The sequence below is a fragment of the Amphibalanus amphitrite genome, unplaced genomic scaffold (genome assembly GCF_019059575.1).
Source record: "Amphibalanus amphitrite isolate SeventyFive unplaced genomic scaffold, NRLGWU_Aamphi_draft 001216F_arrow, whole genome shotgun sequence".
Taxonomy (NCBI): Eukaryota; Metazoa; Arthropoda; class Thecostraca; order Balanomorpha; family Balanidae; genus Amphibalanus; species Amphibalanus amphitrite.
This window is the reverse complement of record NW_024882710.1, coordinates 148,497-171,351: the sequence shown is the minus strand read 5'-3', so window position 1 is coordinate 171,351 and position 22,855 is coordinate 148,497. Positions and strand designations below refer to the sequence as shown.

General features: G+C 51.0%; 2 protein-coding genes and 1 non-coding gene across 5 annotated transcripts; 2 read left to right on the top strand and 1 right to left on the bottom strand.

Moving 5' to 3' along the window:
• Positions 1 to 260: 260 nt before the first annotated feature.
• On the bottom strand, positions 261 to 6,684 carry LOC122371219 (NKAP family protein CG6066-like). Of its 3 annotated transcripts, XM_043347370.1 has the most exons (7): positions 6,256 to 6,465; positions 4,291 to 4,824; positions 3,678 to 4,122; positions 3,108 to 3,316; positions 2,771 to 2,896; positions 2,305 to 2,425; positions 261 to 897 (listed from the first exon to the last, which is right to left on the bottom strand). In XM_043347370.1, the coding sequence occupies exons 2-7, from the start codon at positions 4,814 to 4,816 to the stop codon at positions 732 to 734; spliced, it is 1,593 nt and encodes a 530-aa protein (XP_043203305.1). In that variant the 5' UTR covers positions 4,817 to 4,824; positions 6,256 to 6,465; the 3' UTR covers positions 261 to 731. The 3 variants fall into 3 exon arrangements, with proteins under 3 accessions (XP_043203305.1, XP_043203303.1, XP_043203302.1); XM_043347368.1 differs by lacking the exon at positions 6,256 to 6,465 and adding an exon at positions 6,515 to 6,684 and having other exon boundaries at positions 3,678 to 4,824; XM_043347367.1 differs by having other exon boundaries at positions 3,678 to 4,824; positions 6,256 to 6,514.
• Positions 6,685 to 6,738: 54 nt separating this feature from the next.
• LOC122371218 (DNA polymerase alpha catalytic subunit-like) lies at positions 6,739 to 22,754 on the top strand. The gene is made up of 29 exons (XM_043347366.1): positions 6,739 to 6,914; positions 8,273 to 8,473; positions 8,735 to 8,913; positions 9,111 to 9,241; positions 9,398 to 9,515; positions 9,835 to 9,912; positions 10,261 to 10,394; positions 10,639 to 10,768; positions 11,055 to 11,219; positions 11,436 to 11,624; positions 11,942 to 12,118; positions 12,818 to 13,022; positions 13,454 to 13,578; positions 13,705 to 13,854; positions 14,179 to 14,301; positions 14,676 to 14,843; positions 15,165 to 15,299; positions 15,646 to 15,882; positions 16,013 to 16,162; positions 16,560 to 16,668; positions 17,436 to 17,575; positions 17,934 to 18,139; positions 19,278 to 19,413; positions 19,764 to 19,892; positions 20,161 to 20,338; positions 20,582 to 20,883; positions 21,078 to 21,194; positions 21,564 to 21,657; positions 21,920 to 22,754. Exons 1-29 carry the CDS (start codon positions 6,899 to 6,901, stop codon positions 22,081 to 22,083), a joined length of 4,386 nt encoding a protein of 1,461 aa, XP_043203301.1. The 5' UTR covers positions 6,739 to 6,898; the 3' UTR covers positions 22,084 to 22,754.
• Trnal-uag lies at positions 13,198 to 13,277 on the top strand. Its single transcript has one exon. It is a non-coding gene; the product is annotated as a tRNA-Leu (tRNA).
• Positions 22,755 to 22,855: the final 101 nt, after the last annotated feature.

Here is a 22,855-nt window from a genome sequence, read left to right as displayed (position 1 = left end):
CGTCTTATTCCCATCTACTGGTGCTTTCTGTCGGGTCTTATCTCAGGAGAAAGTCGTTAGTTTTATCTGTGAACGAGGAACCGCAAGCTGGTAGCACTGTCACTGCTACGCCGGTATCTAATTGGGGTGGTTGGGAACAGAATGGAAGAGATGATACATAATGGGACCAGTTGACACCGTTAACAGTTCCGCTCTGTTCATACTAAAATCCGAGATAAAATCATCAGTCATCACGGATACCTCTGAACGACAGTCACCACTGGTGTGAAGGTTTGTATTAGTGCCGGTTGTGACGGATAAAATCCATACCTACACGTCCCTCACCACACCGGTCACATTTCATTGGCGACGTCAAATAATGACGTCACGTCCTCACGAGATCGGCCGAGAGTTCTCAGCACATCTGGCGACTCTAAAAACAATCCTCAGCTCACCATGCAGCACCACTGCAGCGGAGCACACTGGTAGCTAAAATCGCTACCATGGGTGGCGCACGGCGCGACGACCCTGCCGCGGCCGCCGGACGCTGACACAACAGAGGGCGCCCCTGGTACCCCACATTCACCATCACACGGCGCGCGCCAGAGCGACCGGTCTCACAAGACAGCCGCGCACTGGGTACACACAGGCGCCGAGACAACAAAAACCCGTCACACTGTCGACTGCATCTTCATTATGGCGCAGATAGGCGTGAACCACACATTAACCCGGCGGGTCGACCGCGTCGGCTGCTACTTTTTCTGCAGCTTATTACTGATCATCTCCTTGAACTGACCTAGGATTTTGTTCTCGCGCTTCTGTCTCTCCTCCTTATTGAACATTTGTAGCGCACGCTTCTCGTCGGCCGAGTAGATCTGGTTCTCCTTACGCATGCGCACAGCCTCCATGCGACGATGTCTGAAAAGAAGCGAGGTTGGAGCTCAGTGCACCAGCTGTTACATTGGCGACGTGCTGGTCACCACGACAGGTTGGTTTGGTGGCACGGCAAACATGATGCGTCGGAGCGGGCGGTGTTGAACAACTTGAGCTGGTGACTGACGGCGTGAGGAAACAGCTCACGCTACTGCGAGGCACATTCACACATTTGTGATTCATAAACTCCACTCATCAGTCACCGCCAGTCACGCTTATCACATAACCAGGGCACAAGAAACAACACGCACAAATGCTAACATAGCAGCTACTTCGAAGTACATTCATCCACATGACGACCTGCATTGAGACCTGCAGTCACCGAACCAGCACCAAGCACCGGACATAGTTACACGCAGCAGATACAGTTATCTGCAGGAAGAACGCAAGGTGTACAACAAATACACCACAGTGCCCCGTAATCTATCAACCACCAGCTGCAAGCACCATAACAGCCACCCACTGTTCAAACCAGTTACGCTCCGCACAATCTCTAACCGAACTACACACAGTGCACGCGAACCCCAGCTCCCCGCCGCGTGCCATCCTGACTCATAGTTCTTCCGCTCAGGGGGCAGGCGTGAGGCGAGTCACCCAGCCAGACCGACCTTGAGGTGCGGCCGGCGCCGGCGGGGTGCCACAACAAAGCGCAGGGCTCACGTGTGTACCAGGTGACACGGAGGAAAAACGACCGCCGTGCAACACCGACAGCACACTTGTGCGCCAGATAGCGGCGCGCTGCGGCCGGCTTCCGGGGTTACGCATGAGTAAGGACGTCAACAATGCCGCGGGCTCTGTCGCGGCGCAAAGATACCGCCTGTCTTTGGCCTAAAATACGTAATATTTGGTTTGGAATAAGTCTTTTCGTTGATTACAATCTTCGGACCACGAACAATAAATATTTCTGACATGTTTGAAATATCAAATATGTAATACATTTCAGTAGTTTATGCCCGCAACACAAGACAACTCAAATGTCTATTACCTTTTGGTATAATTGCACCCATCTAATCCGGTAATATGGATTGGTCATAAGCAACGTCTTTTGTGAAACAAAGGCAGCCCGACAATAAACAGCAACGACATTCTAGCATCGTGTGCCTGAATGATGTAATCAGGCGATTGCAAAGCTTGGCACAAAGCCCTTGAAATGAATCACGAAAGCCTCACTGATAACCGCGTCATTAACAAGACCTTCTTAAGAACAAGGGGATTTTGTTTGCCGTTTATATAACAACATTTTGAATCGACTGAAGAAACGAAGGAAGAGCCCTGGGCATTAGAAGGAATGTCGTCTATTAGCTGAAAAGACACAAATATCTCCAAACCTTCTCTCAGAAGCCTGTCATTCTCCCCTCGCAAACCATGCACGCTCCTTTCGATGTCACGAACCTGCTGCCGCTCATGACGTATCCCTTGGCCTCGAAGGAGGCGATCTCCTCGCTGGTCAGGCCGATCTCTCCTCGGCGCGGGATGCGCTTACCCTCGGCCACGAACGCCGCCATGGCCGCACCTGCGCCGCGAAACGCCGCCCCGTCAGTCACAGCACACGAAATATAAGTACAGGTGGGAGATTCAGGAAACGGTGGGCGCGGTCGAACGAAAATAATTTTGTCCGGGATAGTGCCCAATGAAAACAAACCTTCGAGACAACATGCTCGTTGAAAAAATTTAATGTAAAGATTGAAGAAAGGTGCCTGCAGAATTTCGCAGCACATTTATAAAGGTGTTGGCATCTGGCACCTCGGCCAGTTTACGTTTAATAGATATTGAGATGCAAACAAGACGTTGAATTTATGTCCCGCATCACGAGCGTAATCGCCAGATTTCGAGCATCGCAAGCTCCACCGAGTCGTACCTTCTCCAGGCAGCAGGGCCTGTCCCATCTCCTTCTTGGACAGCTGCACCTTCTCCTTGGGCATGGGTCCGAACGCATCATCATCGACACCCGCCGACGCGCCCTCTCCGGTGCCGGATACCGACGCTGGAGGAAGACATGGGTCAGGTTTATAGCTATAGGCGGGTCGGAGTTGAGAAGCTGGACAGAAATTGTCGAACAATCACCAAAGATAAAATCAACTGCACTCAGACACTAGTTTGATTGTGTAACGGGGGAACACCATTCATTGAACGAAGCTTAGACCAAAGACTGAGTATGGTCATCATGTTTGCACAAGAGCGGGTCGCAAACTTACCTCCTATCTCTACCCATTGGCCCTCCTCTATCTCTGATTCACTAGAGGACGAGGACGAGGCCTTCTTCTTTTTCTTCTTTCGCTTCTTCTTCTTCTTCTTGTCTTTCTTAGCTTTCTTCTCCTTCTTCGCCTTCTTTTTCTTCACCTTTTCCGCCTCTTCGTCAGATGAACCTGACTCCGGCTCCGGCTTCGGACTATTTAGATCCGAGCTGAAAGGAAACCATGTCGACAGTGAAATGATCTGTTCAGGAAACGCTTAACGAATCAGCTCCTAAGACAATACCTCGCGAGATGCGTAAACGGCCAAAGAATACGAGCTGGTAGAGATGCTCAACTAACTAAACTACGCACAGTTCACATATCAGATTCGTTCGTTATTCGTTCAAGTTCATTCGTTTTGGAATAAATAGGCTTCCACTGAAACCGCCTAAGAACCTCTTTTGAGGTCTATACAGCCCTTCAATATGCAAGGAAAACCTTAGCTCTAAAGTGTATCAGATTTTCTATACAACTGAGGCATGAATATTATACTTGTGTCCCACTTATCGTCCGCACGTTGGCATCACTCACTCTATCTCGGCCTCCTCCCGGGGCGGGGAGCGGCCCCAGGCCTCGGGCACTCCCCGCTCGCTGATTCGTATCCTCTGCTCGCGCCTCTCAGAGAAGAAGTCTGCGGGCGGCGGCGGCCGGCGGCGGTCCGGCTGCACCCGCGGGCCCCAGCTCCACTCGCCCGGCTGCTGCGGCGACGGCGAACGGTGCTGCCACCTGTCGTCGTTGATCGAATGTTTCGCCTCGCCTGACCGCCGCTTGGTGTCGCCGTCAGCCGGGGGACTGGACTGCCGGTGGTGTGACCCGTGCTTCGGGACGGTCCCCTCGCGGCGGTGCGGCGATCGGTCCCGCTCGCGAGACCGACTCCGCCGGTGTGAAGTCCGACTGCCCCCCTCGCGAGACGCGCTGCGGTGGCCGCGCTTGGCGTGCTCACCGTTCACCTCACGTGACCTGACCTCGCGGTCAGCTCGGTCACTGCGTTCGTGCCCATTACGGTCACCGCGGTCTTTGCGATCGCTGCGATCGTGTCGGTTTTTCCGATCGTCCCGTTCACGCCGATCTTTTCTATCATCTCGCTCACTCCGTTCTTTCTTATCATCTCTCTCACTGCGATCTTTCCGGTTTTCACGCTCACCCCGGTCCTTCCGATCACTTCGATCTTTCCGGTCCTCACGATCATATTTGCCACTACGATCACGTTCGCGATCTTTGCGGTCCCCACGATCACGCTCGTGTCGATCACTCCGCTCCTTTCGATCATCGCGGTCCCTCCTATCACCACGTTCCTCCCTATCCTTCCGATCACTACCGTTCTCTCGGCGATGGGAGTCCGACCGTCGCGAATCACGGTCATCGCCGTGCCGACGCGACCGATCCTTGTCGCCGTGCTTGGCGTGCCGGTCACGGGAGAGACTGCGTCGATCACGACGGACCGGCGAGCGCGAACGTCGCGACGATCCTCGCTTGGCCGAGTCGCCGTCTCGTCGCCGCTCCGTCGGCCGCCGGTCACCAGAGGAGTCAGAGTCAGAGTCTGAACCAGAGCTGGCAGAGGAGTGGCGAGACCGACCGGCGGTGCGTCGTGACGAGCCGGAGTGCTTCGGAGACGGTGACTGACTAGAGTCTGAGTCCGAGTCACTCTTCCGCGAGTGGCGCCCTGCCATGACGACCACTGGAAGACAGGCAAGACAGTCTGAAAATACTATTCATGACATTATTAATGAAAATATTGTGCCAAAAGTGTCAGTAGAAACTAAACATTAATCCTGCTCTGCCACTGGAAATAAGATGGAAAATTTAACAACAGCAGCATCATCCACTTATTGAATAAATAATCCTGATGAAAAATGTAAAATAGTTGACAAAGACATATGCATACCAAAATTTCATCTGTGCACAGGAATGTTTTAAGAAAAATAAAACAATCATATCAAGCAAACCATAACTGAGGATGACAATTTGTGGAGCTAAGGAAGTGACAAAGTTCCTCTCCCTAGACCTCCCTACTAAGAAATGAACAACCACATTGTGCCATAAAGAAATATCAGACAAATCAATGCAATATAAAAAATGTGGAGATGGAAATTTACAAAAAGAAGAAATGATAGATACGATTTGTACAAAGAAATATGACACAGAGACTGTCATTGTTTGGTAAGTGGAAGAAGTTGGTCTAGTTTGGTTAAGATGGTGAGTTTTGTTAGGCTTGGTTGAAGAGCAATTTTTATTGTTCTTAAAGGAAAAGGGCCACCTTTAACATGGGGATTGAAACTGAGATAGCCATCTTGTAGCCCGTGTCCGAAAACCTATCTGTCTTCCTCCTTACGGCCGATTTCGGCCTCCATTCGTAGTTATCGGCAATTTTAAAAGAAAATACGCCAGGAATGCGTCCTTATCCCAGGAATGCGTTCTTATCCGACAATACAGTCACCCGCGGCGAGGCTTTGGTTTTTTACCAATCAGCTCCAACCAGCTCAGCTTTAACCAATCAGCTTATCTGACACAATCCGACGAGTCTGTCTTCTGAACGCTGATTGGCTTGAGTGTGACGTCATCGCTATGCCATCATACAGTAGGTGCCGTAGAGAGTATCAACATAGTACCAATATGTTAAATAGTTTTAAATACTTTTTCGCGAATTGTGCACTTCTGGCACCAGTTTTAAAAAGAAAATGAAAAATAATAATGTCAAAATGAAAAACAACGATATCTTCATATTTCACGAAGGTGGCCCTTTTCCTTTAATATCCATGTTAGATGTCATGAAAGCAACTTGAACCATTAGATCAGATTAGAGCTTAGCAGGTTCAGAAAAAACTGTGACATGCTAATATGAAAATAGTTATCAAGGTGGTGCTTCATGGCCCAACGCTGCAGTGCTCTGCTGTATTGTTGCAGCAGTTGAGACGAATTCTGCTGGACACTTCGGTGTTGCAAGCACCCAAGTTGAGTTGATGTTTTCATGGGGAAACTCAATTGCTGCTGCGCGCAGTGCAGTGCCATGATAGTATGATACACCACGCGAGATGCAGAGTAATGAATAACAGGAAGATGTCGACATCTGGTATATTGGTAATAATGGGATGCTGAGATGAGAACTTACCTAGCAAAAAAACAAACAGGTCGAGCTAAAGAAGCATGACCTCAGCACCTTGGCACGGACTAAAAGACAACAACTAGCAATGGTGAGCTATAACACTAACGGGGAATCACGGTGAACGTAATTCCAAATTATAGGTAACTACAATCAACAGGAAGCAGTGTTACGAGCAATTGTTGCTACTAGTTGACAAGCACCCCAAGCACCTATATGCAAGCACCGCAAGCAATATACCCTGCCGCAAGCACCCATTGGTACTCACAAAGGAAAACGTTCCTTATACTTCTGTGTTCATTTTCGAAGACGCTACGCTCAGTAATAGCAAATTGCCTGGCTACTGAAGATCTTTTTGTGAGTTGCTAGGCAACCAAGGAAATGTTGTTTGATCTGAACAGTAAGTTCTTGTTTGTAGACATATGTGAAGAATGTGAGACAATTAAAAATGAAGGGAAACTTTCATCGACTGAAGTAAACTTCATATGGAATACTTTTTTATTAACCTGTATTTGGCGCCAAACACTGGGGCCAGTGGATGATTCTTGGGATGATTGAAAATCGCCATTGGAAAATCGCTTGTTTTTTCAATAAAAGGGAGTGAGGAGCTGGTAAACAAAATAAGATTATCTGCCATTTAAGGCTCACTGAAATGGCAGACTCTGATGGTAAGATTTATTCATCTTATTTTGTGTATTTGCATATTGTAATGCATGTGATGAAAGTTGAACCAGTCCCAGTGGTCATAATGTCATTTGATTATAATAACATTACAAATGACTGTATGCATCCCTATTTGCTTTAGCATGATAGGTGCCATGGTGACCTTCATATCTTATCAACCTTGTCTCGCTTTGTTTGCTGACCTATCTATCAATAGATTGATCTGTTTCATTGTGGCGTGCTGCAAAGCCTGACACGTACAGACTCCTGAGCTCTGTTCACCCCCTGTTTATTTATCAGCAGGCTGCAAGCATGCTGCTACTTCTTGGCTCCTCATTGGTCAAATTCAAGTGGTCTATTTGTTAGACCAATGAGAGGCTAAGAAGCACCAGCAATAACTTCCTTATATGGGAAAACTGACAGCACGCTGATCTAAAAACAGCGACCGAACAGGGCCCAGGCTCCTGCCAAATCAGTCTGCGAGCATGACATTTATGACAAAATGTTTTAGCACTGAGGGGCTCAGCCAGTTTGCAATATTCTTTCATTGTACTATTGGTCTCAAGATAAGGGCCCAGACAACCTAGGAGGTTCGGATGCCATGAAAGAATACCCTCACCCTCATCACAACTCGAGTGGGGGTGGAGCTGGGTGGGAAGAGGGGTGCACTCGGCCCGAGCTGAGCTGTGGCGAGGGTAAGGGTATTCACCGCAGCAAGTATACAGGTCGCTTGGGCCCTTCTCTTAAGACCAATAGTACAATAGTGAATAGTATTCACATAGTGAACATCATTGTTTTGTTAGCCCATCACCTGATGCCCAGTATCATGTCTCTAGACTGCAAGGAGAGTAGATAGTCCTCTTTGGACCAAAGTCTCATAGAAGACATCAGGTAAATTTAGGATAGCACCACGGTGTATGAATGAAGAAGGGACAAAATATTTGATATGCCCTAACTTAGGTAGTAGAGCATCCAAAGATTATGTCCCACTGTTTTGCACTAAATTGGTGGGTGAGTGTTGCGCCCACCACTATAATTCTTTTTCAAACAGCTACTTTCTGTGCTACTTGTTAAGCTATTGGTAACTGCTCCATTTTCTATTTTTAAAAGCTGTATCCTTTGAAACACGCTGCTTAGCTTCTCTGCTATCTCACTTTAAACACTTTTCCTTGTTACTGTCTCATTGTTTCTACTTTTTAGTCTGGTATGCATTACCAGCTTTTTAAAGCAGGGTAATGCATACCAGCTATTTGCCATCCCACAACCATTTAGGCAATTCACAATTACATGCCTAGAGAGTATTGGACCCTGCACTAATCCACACAATTTTCTTACATCCCTGCTTCATCTGTCCCTCTCGCAGACGTGGGCCTCGCGGCGGGCCGTTCGCGTCGCTCTCGCCGTGAAAACACGGGACGCACTGCCGCCCTGGACAAGATCCGCAGTGGTCAGAAGAACAAGTACGAAGTCACGGACGACGACCGGGTGTACGACGTCGTCGACGAGAGCGAGTACTCGCGGCGCGTCCAGGAGCGGCTCGAGGACGACTGGATTGTGGACGATGGTTCGTGGATTTGTATAGCTAGTGGATCAGTGTAGGTGGTTGATTGCTGATGATGGACTGATTGTGGAATTGTGGGCGGACGATAGCTTGTAGATTGTGGTTGCTAGGTAGGTGCATACCAGCTATACCAGGGGTGTGTGTTGTTGGACGCAAAATGACCTTGTAGTCGGTGCGTCCCAATGCCCCAATAAACAAACAAACAAGAGGTGTGCGTCGGCCGTCGCGTCTGGTGACTGCTGAGTGATGAATATGCTTGATCAGGTGGCGGCGACGGGTACGTCGAAGACGGCCGGGAGATATTCGATGACGACATCGTGGACGACGGTAGCAGCAGCGGAGCCAGCAGGGCCAAGAGAAAGTCCAACAGCCGCGTACGAGATCCGTCGCAGCCCAAGAAGAGCAACATCAGGGACATGCTGCTCAACATGCCAGGCAAAAAGGTATGTCCATCGTGAACGGTCTCCGCTATGTCGCGTAGTTGCTTATATCGATAAAGTTGAGGTAGCTTATAAAGGTCTTGTTAGCTAATCGATAATTGCTGAAGACATATTTATTACATCAATAGCAGCATCGGTCGTCATTGATTTCGATAAGTGTGCGGTTGCAGCTCTCACGTATACCATTCCTGCCATTCCAGCCGCGCAAAGACGTCAAGCTTGAAGAGGATACCGATCTGCAGAACATCCTGCAGGACATCAAGGCGTCGCCGGCCATCGCCGCCAAGGGCCCGACGCTCAAACGCAAACCGGTCCCCGGCGCAGCGGCCCTGTAAGTTTACCTAGTCGCCAGAGATGGATTTGGTGAAAAATAAAGATCAAAATTTTGGCTGTTTGCTCACCACAGCAATTACACTTCACCGTTTATGTCTAATCTGGCACTACCTTTTGTAATATTTATTCCTTGCCTGATGTCTCCTCGTTTCAGAGCGAAGAAGCCGCTGACGCCGTCTGCGTCCCGGGATTCGCTGACTCAGCTGAAGACGACGCCTGTCGCGCGCACATCGACCGTAGCGAGAACGGAGCGGCCCAGGGTCAACGGACGGGTGGGTAGGGATGCTAATAATGTGGATAGCTTGAAGCTTCGAATGATACTGACGGATCAGTACAGGTTCGAAAGACGAGCCCTTACAGAATCGGTAGGTGATTCGAGCTGATTCGAAAAATCGACACAGACTTCAGTTTTCATGTGTACGGGCTCAATCAGACAAATCGATGTGTATTGGGTGGTGGTAATTTTGTCTCTTTACCCGACTGCAATGTAAAGAAACCGGCCCTTAAGGCCTTAAGCAGCGTGATTTGAGGGCGTATTGTTACCTGCAGCTAGTCCAACGGTTTGATTATCTTTTTTTTGACGTTTTGCAGCCAATTAAGAAGGAGAACAGCGACCCGGCTTCACAGCTGATTGAGGAATTCCCTGCGACTCAAGAGCCTGATGACAAGGTACGGAACACCGTTGTATTGAATGGTGGGCGTCACTGCTCGGCGGCCGAGCGAAACGATTGCCTTATTTTGTCGTTAATGTAACTTAAAAAAACTATAATCGTGAAAGCTGTAGGCAGCGTTATTGTCTCTAGATTTTATAGTGTCAAGTGAGAGCGCACCTTCATTTCTGATTCGCCTGTCAACAACAGCTGTAGTCCTACTGTAGAACCTAATTATGTGCATAAACATGGCAGCTTTAACTCTGTGCTATATTTCATCTACGTAAGGATACAATGAGGTAGTGATGAGGGGAAGCTGCGCCTCCCCACCAGCTCTAGCGATCACGTATCGATCTGTGACTCACAGCACGCGGAACGGGAGGCGGCCGAGGCCCTGATCCAGGATGACGACTCAATGTTCGAGAGCATGGATCTGCCGGACGGTGATCTGGAGGAAGACGTAGCCGTCCCCGCCGTCGCCGAGGTCAAACCAGTGAAAACGTGAGTCTAGCGAGTTATCGTTATATTATTCCGTACGCGTGGTCACACAGCTTTGAATGTGTTGATCGGGTAGCTCATTGGACGCTCCAAAGTTTCTTATTACCAAGGCAACTCCAATCAAACATTGTTGTGAGTTGTTTTAGACAGCCATTAGTTGCTGTCCACCGATAACCCACGCGCCTGACGTAGCCCGAATGTCTGACCTTATGTGACCTGCCGTGACCCGCATTGACCTCTGCCTCAGTGAGCCGGCGGCGGACGTGACCTCTGAGTGGCAGCGAACCACCCAGCTGTGCGTGGATCCGCCTCCTTCCACCGATACCGTGGTAGACGCGTCATCCCTGCCGCTCACCACGAACGCCAATGGAGATCAGGTGGGGAGCAAGGGACTTTGAACAGTGGAGCGCGAGTGATGGTAGTGGTTGTTTGAGGCGTTTGATTGATGTCAATATAGTCAGTGTCATTTGTTCATATTTCTTTGCTTTTGATTTTCATGATGATCGGTTGGTAGCCCTGACATTTTGTTAATATCATCACATGCTCGCCAACGCCGTATTGCCGAACATGTCACATTTAAAGATTTGAGAACCAAACGTTCATTATTGACCGTTCGAAGTCTTTTCGTGGGTGACCTGACCCGCACCGTATCTCCCCATTCAGGTGTTGAGGTTCTTCTGGCTGGACGCGTACTGCGATAACGCATCCACGAACAGCGTTGTGTACCTGTTCGGTCGGGTCTGGGTACAATCGGCCTCAGCCTACGTGTCCTGCTGCGTGCGCATCTCAAACGTGCCCCGACGGGTGTTCCTCCTGCCGAGAAAACGGGTGAGTGGTTGGTAACGGCGCAGATGGTCGAATGGCCTTTTTTGCCGAGGCGTCCTTAAAACCCATTTCACCATAACAGCGTAAAGGACAATGAGACTATGATTTAAGACGTTGAGCTGTTATCTAATCTCCCACCTACGCAATATCAGACTGCCTGCTAATTTCTATCGATACGCATTGTAAATGTTTTTAACGCATCAAATGTCCGCCGGCCAGCGACTGAACCCGCGCACTGGCGAGGAGGGAGACGAGATCACCATGAAGGACGTCTACGAGGAGTTCAACAACAAGATCGCCAGCCGCTTCAAGATCGCAGAGTTCCGCTCCAAAGTCTCCACCAAGAGCTACGCGTTCGAGAAGTTCGAGGTGCCCAATCAGGCCGACTACCTGGAGGTTATGTATTCTGTGAGTTGGGGTTTGGGATGGGCGTGCGGGGATGTGTGCACTGAAAGCAGTTTTCAGCGAGTCACTGTCTGGTTCAGACATATTTTCCGCTGGTCTGATAACTTGTTTTGAATTGACGATGTAAAATGTCCACGAAGCGTACGCTAGCTAAGTACACGTCTTGTACGTAATATTTCTTTACGATTTCATCCTTCGCCAAATACTTAAGTGCTGATAGAAAGTTTGAAACGATGAGAGTGCAGCTTACAATGATTGTTTCTGTGATGTAAAGGAAGATTAGAATTAATTTCACATCGTTTCGTTTCTCTCCGTTTCAGTCGCAGTACCAGGCGCTGCCTCAGAACCTGGAGGGTGAGACCTTCAGTCACGTGTTCGGTGCCAACACGAGCACCCTGGAGGCCTTCCTCATCGGCAACAAGGTCAAAGGACCCTGCTGGCTCGAGGTCAAGAACCCGGCCATACCCCAGCAGAAGCTCAGTTTCTGCACCATCGAGGTAAGTCTTCGCTGCTCGGGAGGTCGGAGCGTTCTTTTTTAATCACTGATTGAGACTTTGTTCTGTAATTGTGTCGGCTTGTGAAACCATACTGTGAAATGTTTTAGTGTGAGACACGGGACAGTAATTCTTGCGATGCGTCGAGTGTCTTTCGCGGCAGTTATAGTCGAACTTTAACTGAACTTCAAGTGTGTATGTTTGTTTGTTTGTTTGTTTGTTTGTTTTGTTGGGTTAGGCCCTTTCGGTCCAATGAGACCATTTCAGAGCCGGGAGGATGATAGGATATAGGGGGAGACATTGGTCTGGGCAGGCACCCTAGTGAGTCGCCGGGGCTGAGCCCGTCCAGAGGACAGGCCACCCAGCCCCAAGGCACTCACTGCACCCGGCTACGGGGTGCGCTCCCTCGGGAGCAGCGGTGCCGCTCCAAGGGAGCAGCCCGCATGAGATAAAGTTGCCTGTCCAGCCCGGAGGGGGGTCGCGGCGTGGAGGAGAAGGATTTCAGTATCCTGAGGACAGAAGCACGGAACGGTGAGGTGTGTATGTCATTGAGGTCATGTAATGTGTAGGTTGTTGAACACTTTACTGTCAGTGATAGCATAATCACCACACACTGGCCTTTGACCTTTGACTCACGCACTGACACTTTTTAGGCCATCTCGATGTTTACCCGCTGACACCCGTCACCTCTCCGCACGACAGGCGGCGGCCACCCTGCCGCAGCCGGGCCTGGTGTCGGCCACCACGGCGCCTCCGCCGCCGCTCACCGTGCTCACACTGGCCACACGTACCGTGGTGAACTCGCGTACCCATCAGAGCGAGCTGGTGCTCGTCTCCTGTCTGGTGCATAAGGAGTTCCGACTGGACGCCGCCGCGCCGACACCCCTCTTCCAGCAGCATTTTTGTGGTGGGTGTCTTATCGCGAGAAGGGAGACGCGGAGAGGAGGGTTAGGTTGGGGTGACCGGGGAGGCGTTCGTCGGTTTTCGAGCTGGTGAATGATCGAGGGGCGTGCCTTGAGTTGCGAATAAGGAGCCTTTGCAGCCTTCTGCCTTCCAGAGCTCGGCTCCAGTGGTGTTTCCGTGGCAGCGTGGCCGAGTGGTCTAAGGCGCTGGTTTTAGGCACCAGTCCGAAAGGGCGTGGGTTCGAATCCCACCGCTGTCAAATCCTTTATATCGATGGGTATCAAATGATCGATTGCTGCTGATAAGTATGCAATATTGATCGTTAGGTGCGGTCCCGTCAGATCGTTCTGTCGGTAATAAACAAGGGTGTCTGCGTTCACCAAAGCCACTGATAAGGGTGCTGCCGCCTCATGTCACTGGTTCTCTCCCCCACAGCGCTAACGAAGCCGGCAGACGCGGCCTGGCCATACGACATTGACCGGCAGCTGACGGGATATACCGCAACGACTGTCAGAAAATGCGTCAACGAAAAGGCGCTCATCTCGTTCTTCCTCGCCAAGGTAATTGATTAGAGCATTGCATCATAACGGACTACAATCAGACCATTAATAAATCGCGCTTCTATTTGGTTTGGCAGTTTCATTTCTACCTTTTCCTTCAAACCCCCACCCCGCTGCGTTTTTCAGATGAACAAGCTGGACCCGGACATCGTGGTGGGTCACAACGTGTACGGCTTCGACTTGGACGTGCTGCTGAGTCGGTGTCGGCTGCTGAAGGTCGGCCAGTGGGCGCACATGGGGCGGCTCCGGCGCTCCGGCGACGTCCTCTTCAGAACGGTCAGTCGCAAAGGACGGTGCCAGAGGGGGCCGCTGGACTGGGGAGGGGTAGGTGCAGGTTGTATGCATTATTATTTATTTGCTAATATGCGGGCTAGTAGAAGACCGTAGTCATCTATTGCCCGCCGTTATTCTGTAACTCGTTGAATATTTTATTTTTCTATTGGTCATAGTTATTCACGATGTGAACAGTTTTCGGAGCATTGACGCATATTTTCCCCTATTCCTTATGTGTGCTGAGGTCACTTTTAAAAATGTCGTTTCGACCCCAGGGTCTCGTCTGAGTCTTTTCACTTGCTGACCGCCCGTGACCTCCGTCTGCAGAAATTCTCGGACGACTCTGTACGCCGGAGTGCCATGTGCGGCCGGTTGCTGTGCGACACCTTCCTATCGGCCAAGGAGCTGACCAGACAGAAGAGCTACGACCTGCCTGAACTGTGCAGAACGGTACGGCACCGGACGGCTGGCTGTAGGAGTACAGTCTAGTTTGTACCTTCTCGGTTTATTCAACGCTTTTGATTTATACTCTTCAGCCGAAGTTCTTCAAGAAAAAAGGCGAAGTTAATTATCCGTTATGGTATTCACGATCGTTGACGCCATGACTGTCGATAATCGTTACATGCGTTTTATTAATGACGTTGACATTATTGTCTAAGAATAACTAAAATAATCAGTTGATATTTGGTGTATTCTTTGTGTCTGATTCGAATCATAAGACTGCACTGACTAGTCTGTTTCTCTGCTTTGCTCACTCATAGCTTATTATACGCCGACATTACCGCTATGACGTCCGTCTCCCCCTCCCCCCGTCTGTCCCGCAGGTTCTGCGTCTGCCGGACGCCGAGATCGTGGACCTGTCACAGGACAAGGTGTCGGGCATGTTCACGGGCTCGCGACCGATCCTGGACCTGGTGACGATGACCATGCAGGAGGCGCACAACGCCGTGCGAGTGCTGGCGGAGCTCAACGCGCTGCCCCTCGCACTGCAGGTCAGGATCCGCTGCGCTGAATATTGAAGCTTAAAGTCTTAAGTACTCAGCTCTCCTCAGCTCTTGAAAGTTTGTAAAGGGATGTGATTGCGTTTTTACGTCATATTTTGTCGGCGTGTTCATTTGCTGAAAACCGGCATACGCCAGAGATTGGCGTCATAAAGGCGTGCTGAAAACCGGCATACGCCAGAGATTGGCGTCATAAAAGTCAACTCGGTCAATAACGCCTCATCTCCAAACATAACTTAACTGGCATGCCAAAGCTCGTTTCCCGGATAACATCTCACTCCGCTGACCCCTCCCCCCCCCCCTTCCCCCCAGATCACGTGTCTGGCCGGTAACCTCATGTCTCGCACCCTGCTGGGCGGCCGGGCCGAGCGGAACGAGTTCCTGCTGCTGCACGCCTTCACCGAGCGCGGCTACATCGTGCCCGACAAACAGTACGGCAAGAGGAAGGTGAGACGAGCCGCGGGGGACGGCGAGCGGTGGTGAAGGTAGCGCAGAGGTTCTGGAACTTCGGCTGGCTGCTGTCTTGTCGTCATGTATTGCATGCACAAATTACATTAGAGTTGCATTTGATCTAGGGAAATCTCACAAAAGGCATCCCAAGATTGTTCCACAAACGTAGTTTTCTCTATTTCATCTTCACTGTTGATATTCTAGCCAAATAACCAGGCATTCATTGTGTGATTCATTCAAGTCGCGACTGTCAGAATAGAAACACCTGGTTTGGTTTCAACGACCAATTTCTGGATAAAAGCGTTTGTCCGGTGAGTTAACTATGCGCGCCGTGTGCCGTCAGTTCGCTCGCGCCGTCGAGCCGGCCCCGGGTGAGGAGGACGCGGCGGAGACCACCACCGCCGACTCCAAGGGACGCAGGAAGCCCAAGTACGGAGGCGGCCTGGTGCTCGACCCCAAGAAGGGCTTCTACGACCGCTACATCCTGCTGATGGACTTCAACTCGCTCTACCCCAGCATCATCCAGGAGTACAACATTTGCTTCACGACGCTGCCGCGGCTGGCGCCCACCAAGCAGGAGGTGAGCGGTCTGTCGTCCCGGAGTGGTTGCCTGTATTATTGTGCCCACATCTTTGCTCTACCCGTGTGACGTTACCACCATTCTATGAAGTCACCGCCGTTGTGTGACGTCACCTGTCATATGACGGCAGGACGAGGACGACGAGGTGTCGCTGGAGATGCCCGCCGACGACCTGGAGACCGGAGTGCTGCCCATGGAGATCAAGAAGCTCGTGGACCGACGGCGCGCCGTCAAGCAACTGATGAAGGCCGAAAACACCAGTCCCGAGGAGATGATGCAGGTGTGTGCCGAATGCCGAGACTCGTGAATTTATGTGGGAAGTTTTGTATCTTGTGAACATAAATGCTGTATGTGCATCACGGGTGTATTTATTTTTTTACTATCGATGCGCATCAACACATTTTATAGCTTGAGTGGCCTTGCTTTTGCTCTTGCTCTTGGGTCTTGGGTCAGTTTGGTCAAAGCGCGAAATTGAAATCAGAGGACATCACTTCAAAGGCGCTCAACAAGCTCAAGCTCCAAATTAACTCAGCAAGCGCACTTGAAAAGTCGGCATGTCTCGCCTGTCTGTATCTGACATCTCTTTCCCGTCTCCAGCTGAAATCAGAGGGTATCTCAGCGCCCCCTTGTTCGTTACCCGACATTGACATCCCATTTCCGTCACTGCCTATTTGCAGCTTGACGTGCGCCAAAAGGCCCTCAAGCTGACCGCCAACAGCATGTACGGATGTCTGGGATTCGACTCTTCCCGGTTCTACGCCAAACATCTGGCCGCCCTCATCACAGGTAAACGCTCGACTCACGACGCACATTATTGCGTCAGCTACTGCATAACAAGCGCCCATTTCTGAACCAAATTCGTCGCATAAACTTTTGTCGTGAAATGAAGACGTGTTTCTGATTGTTTTGCACTAAGTGCGGATATTCTTGCTTCAAAAAAATTCGGTATGTTTGTAGATTTTTCGATGGCTGAAAATTATAATTTAACGTTTCCTTCGCCTGTCTGCTGCTGGTTGCTATCATTTCTTCTCTGAGCGACGGCACAATGTGGAGTTGCCGTCCTACCTAGTCCATCCGCGTTCACCCCGTACCCTCCCCGGCCGTCCCCATTGCCCCTGCCCTGACGCCACTCTCCGTTCTTACAGCCAAGGGACACGACATCCTGATGCAGACCAAGTACCCTGTGTTGACCCTGTTCTCCCTCCCCGCAGCCAAGGGCCGCGACATCCTGATGCAGACCAAGTCGCTGGTGGACGGGAACCTACTCTTACCCCCGCGTTGACCGCGCTCTCCGCTTCTCACAGCCAAGGGCCGCGACATCCTGATGCAGACCAAGTACCCATGTGTTGACCCTGTTCTCCCTCCTCACAGCCAAGGGGCGCGACATCCTGATGCAGACCAAGTCGCTGGTGGAGCGGGACCTACCCTTACCCCCGCATTGACCCCTTCTCTCTCCACACAGCCAAGGGTCGCGACATCATGATGCAGACCAAGTCGCTGGTGGACCGGGACCTACCCTTACCCCCGCATTGACCCCTTCGACCTCCACACAGCCAAGGGTCGCGACATCCTGATGCAGACCAAGTCGCTGGTGGAGCGGATGGACCTGGAGGTGGTGTACGGAGACACCGACTCCATCATGATCAACTCGCGCCAGCTCAACTACGACCAGGTCATGGAGCTCGGAAAGGAGGTGAGAAAGGACGGGAGGTCAGAGGTCTGGCAGAAGAGAGTCGGATAAATGTAGGACTGGAGCATGCCGCGCTAATTAACAACCAGAGTCGCGGCTTACCTCTGTAATGCTTGGTATGTTTTCAGTATTATTTTCATTTATTTCCATCGCTATGCTGTGAAACTTCTTTAGAATTATTATAAATCAGAAGAGCAGTGTGAATATTATTGCTAGCGATAAGACCTACGCGGTACCTCAGATACTAGTGACATCTGAATATCACCTCATGTTTCTTTCATGACGCTTTTATTACCTGGAGTCCCATGAATGCCCATCAGGATTATATTCGCTTCTGACATCTGCCCTCACACCCCTTCAGATCAAGCGTGAGGTGAACAAGCTGTACAAGCTGCTGGAGCTGGATGTGGACGGGCTGTACCGCTACATGCTTCTGCTCAAGAAGAAAAAGTACGCGGCCGTGGCGGCCAGTCGCGGCTCCGATGGCGTCATCCAGTACACCCGGGAGCTGAAGGGTCTGGATATCGTGCGCCGAGACTGGAGTCAGCTGTCGGCCAACTGCGGCACGTGAGTAGACGAGCCGCGGGAATGAGTGTATTGATAAGGGACGTCAGTGCCGGCTCATCGTGACATGGATGTGATACGGGAGTCGTTGCGTTCGTGGATGGGGCTCGTGATTTGCTTTATTTGCAGACATCTCAATCGAGTCACTTGTTTAGTGACCTTAAGTGACCGCGCTGTTAGCTGTAATTCGTTGTGTGCACTTTTTTATCTGAATTCATGGAACAAGCCGATCCTCATAACACTGTCCTAATATTTAACCGATGTTTTGACATTCGACCTGCCTAGTTTACTAGCTTCGTTTTTTACTTTACCAGTATAACGCCTTTGGGGGCGACTAACGGAGCGAGCGAGAGGGTGGGCCTTGCACGTGCGAAATTTCGAGGGGGGTACCTCCAACTGACTTGTGCACGGCACCTTACTAACCGGTCTCTACCGATGTGCCAAATTTGAGCACCATCGGCCCAGCCGTTCTCGAGATCTGGAAGCGGCACCCTGCACGTGCGCACGTGCAAAATGGGTCCCAACTGACTTGTGCACGGCACCCTACTAACTGGTCCCTAACCGTGTACCAAATTTGAGCGCCATCGGTCCAGCCGTTCTCGAGATCTGGAAACGACCCCTGCACGTGCGCACGTGCAGCAGCACCCCAACTCTGGCACATGGATATGCAGTGCCTAGTGGGTGCCTACCTACATGCCAACTTTCAGCGCAATCGGCCGAGTAGTTACCGAGATATTGCAACAATTACAAAACTGTCACCTCTTCGTTTTGCACGTGGCACGTGCATAAGGGGTCACCCACATGCATCGGGAATAGTCCAATACTTGGTAGAAGGAATGAAGCTACCCTACAAAAATTACCGCGTGTAAATCGGTCAAGTGGTTGCTGAGATATAAGCCTCGCAAAAGCGTCCGCACGGCCGGCCGGCCGCTCATACTCAGAAATTTCCGTTTATCAAGGAAAGACTCCGCTCGCTTCGCTCGCTCCGTAATCAAAATGTCTACCTTTCGGTTGTGATCTGCATCGATTCCGACAAAACTTGTTTATCGTCTTGGTTTATCGTCTTGAGCGTCTTTTCCGTTGTCGATATCCTTTAAAAGCTACCTAGTTTGACCACATTGATCTCTCTCCCCGTCGCCAGTTACGTGATCGACCAGATATTCTCTGCGCTGAACCATGACGAGAAGTTGGAGCGGATACACACCCATCTGGAGACGGTGCGGCAGCGTCTGGAGCAGGGCCAGGTGCCGCTGGCCGAGCTCGCCATTACCAAGGAGGTGAGCCTGACGCAGACGATGCCGTACAGCTGGGGACATGACAGCGTGTTACTGAGCCGCAGCGGGGGCTGGGTGGAAGTGATGCTCGGACCTCGGTAACGTGACTCGGTACCGTCCTATGTGCGGCTCCTCCAGTTGACCATTTTACTTACATTCTACTTGCTTAACACAAACCTCTTCTGAATATTCCACTTTAATTGGCGTGTAATTCGTAAAATCAGGATAATCGTATGTTGTACGAAGACTGTTCTGCTATAAATTACCTAGATACCAGCCATGACTGTTATGCCTACTAACCGTCCCCTTCACCCCCGCCGGTCTCGCTAACCGGTCTCCTCGTCCGTCCTCAGCTGAAGAAGAACCCAGAGGAGTACGCCGACAAAAAGGGCCAGGCGCACGTGAACGTCGCCCTGAGGGTCAACTCGCGGGGCGGGAAGAAGCTGAGACGCGGTGACACCGTTCAATACATCATCTGTAAGGTGAGGGACCACTGGCCGCGTGGAATAGGCGTGGAAGGTTCGTGAATGTCGACCTGTGTCTGGATGTCCTGTAAGCATGTGGGTGTTGAGTTCCCGTGTATTTATGTGGTGATGTAAACCAGGCTGGGTGTGGTTGTGTTAGTGCTGAGTGTTATATCTCATTCTACCAAACCTTCCGTCCGCCTCGCCGTTATTAATCGCCGCTGCACCCTTCTATCCCGCCTCAGGCTTCTCTAATCACCACTTTACCGCTCTCTCTCCCCGACAGGACAACAGCGGCCTGGACCCGATGCAGCGCGCCTACTCAGTGGATGAGGTGGCGGAGAGCCAGGGCCAGCTGACGCCGGACGTCGAGTACTACCTCTCTGGCCAGGTCCACCCGGTGGTCAGCCGACTGGTGGAGCCGCTGGAGGGAACCGACGCCGCCAGACTCGCCCAGGCGCTCGGTGAGGGCTGCGCGAGGGGTTTGTTTTTGTTTGTTTTGTTGGGTTAGGCCCTTTTGGTCCACTGAGACCATTGCAGAGCCGGGAGGATGATAGGGATTAGTGGGAGATATTGGTGTGGGCACTGGCACCCTAGAGAGTCACCGGGGCTGAGCCCGTAGAAATTTGCCCACTGAGGTTCGCCTCAACAATCGTCCACCTTGTGGCCTCCATCTCTGACTAATCCTCGCCGTTCCTCGTCGACAGGCCTGGACCCGTCCAAGTTTCGTCAGCAGGCGGCCCGCCAGGACACCGGGCCCGACTCCCACCAGGGCCTGACCGGGGTCTCCGAGGCACAGCGGTTCGCCGGCTGCCAGCCGCTGCTGCTGCCCTGCGTCGGCTGCCGCCAGCAGCAGAAGTTCGCCAGCGTGTTCACAGATGGCGCGCACAAGCTGCGAATGGCCCAGTGTGATAATGAGGAGTGTAAAGCGGTGCCGGTGGATTATCTACCGCTGATCGTCAACAAGCTGCGGCTGGAGATCAGGAACGCCGTCAGACAGTATCTCCAGGTGAGTCCCCGCTTAAAAATGGGACCTTGTTTGGTACTGGTTTGGCAGGTGCGTCGCGTTCGAGATGATCCGTCGCACATTTTGAATTGTGATTCTTTTCGTGGCAGTACGAATCGGCTGAGTGAATTCCAAAAGTTTTTGTTTTCCGAGAGGTGTGCACCGTATAACTGAAGTTCTCTTTCTCCCTCCGACAGGGTGTGCTGTACTGCGAGGACCCGGGCTGTCCGCACGAGACGAGGCGCATACCGTTTCGCTTCGAGCGGGGATTCCCCACGTGTGACCTCTGCCACAAGGCCGTGCTCATCCCAAAGGTCAGTGCTTGATGGCGTATGCACTCGAAAACCGCTGTCTGAGGTGATGGCGAATGTTTATGACACGACTCTTCAAGTCCTAGTCAAGTCATATCATTTAGTCCGTTACGGTCTAAAGTTTCTCATCGCTGTTCGTAAAGCTCACTTTAACTTTTTGGTCGTTTGTGGACCTTGTGGTACGTCGGACATATGACCGAAGATAACTTGTTCGGCCTGGTAATTCAGACAGAACGTGGAGTGGACTACTCACTTCTTCTCGATCTAACACTGTCGTCGGGTTTAGCCGCGTCGATGAGTATGTATTCCATCGCTCTGAAGTGTTGAACGTACCGTGTTCCCTGCGCTCACCTGCCGTCGTATCACCCCCAGTACGATGATCGGTCGCTGTACAACCAGCTCTGCTACTACCAGCACATCTTCGACCTCAAGAAGGCGCTCGACAGCCTAGACCCCAACCAGAAACGTAAGTGGATTCAGTACTTAATTGATATTGTCGTTTGATTATCATAACTCGCAGAATGTCTTTTGCATGTGCCTAAATTTAACTTCTTTGCTCACGTCTGATGACTGGTGAAGTTGCTGACGCCTCATTTTGTTCCTTTCCATAATCCATTCAGCCCCCTAATGAAGTCAGCTAATTTCCATTGGTGTAAAATGGCGGTCGGTGCTACCTAAAGCACCAATACACATTACACAATGTAACTCCCTCCCCCGCTTGTCCACAGAGGTCGTGCGGCGAACGCCTGACTTTGCCGCTCTGGAGGCGGCCTATCACACTCTGAGCTCGGAGGCCGACGCCGCCATCCGTCTCAGCAACTACTCCCACATCGACCTGGGCCTGCTGTTCCAGGATATGATGCTGAGGCCGGCAGGGTCACAGGCCAGCTAGCAGGTCGGAGGGGTGGGTGTCAGGGGTTCGGCGTGACGCGGCTGGGTTTGGAGGAGAAAGTTGGTAGCGAACGCTACCTGTCTAAATTGGGATCCTTGAAACGTCTCGCGTCTGCCCAGGTATTTTCTGCCTGGCTGATAGGTACTCAAATGCTACATTTGGTCTAAGTTGACGAAGAGTGAAACGATGCATTGGTTAGATCATAGATGTGGACTCCTTCGTCATTCGATGGCCCCGCGGGCTGGGTTCGTCAGCATAGGGATTAGGGACCAATAATGAAGTGCTGTCATCGGGGGCTGTCAATGCGCTGCCGATCGTATTGGACCAAACTATTCGGATCAGACCATTGGTTTGCAGTTGTACAAATAGTTAATTGTACAAAATAGTACGGTGTCTGTGTGTGTGTGCGTGCTTGTTCCATTTCATATTTGTCTGTGTTTTTACAGGGCGTCGAATGTACACAAGCGGCGTAGTTTGTAGTTATTTGTGAAAAGGGATGTCGTGAATGCTGCCCTTTTCTGGCCGACAGTTAGACATGTGCCTTCCGTGATCAGTCATGCTTTTAGTAGGCTATATCCGGCGTGTGTTGAATGAATGTATGTGAATGCGTGCTTGTGTAACTTGTCCGGCTTCTCTTCCGGGCTTTATGAATACATGGCGAGCGACCTTCCTATGTTCTTGTATATGTCTGCCTACAGCATTGGGCGGATTGGGTGTTGGGACTCCGGACAAGTCTACACGTTCGTTCATCGGCAAGCAAAACATTGGTTTG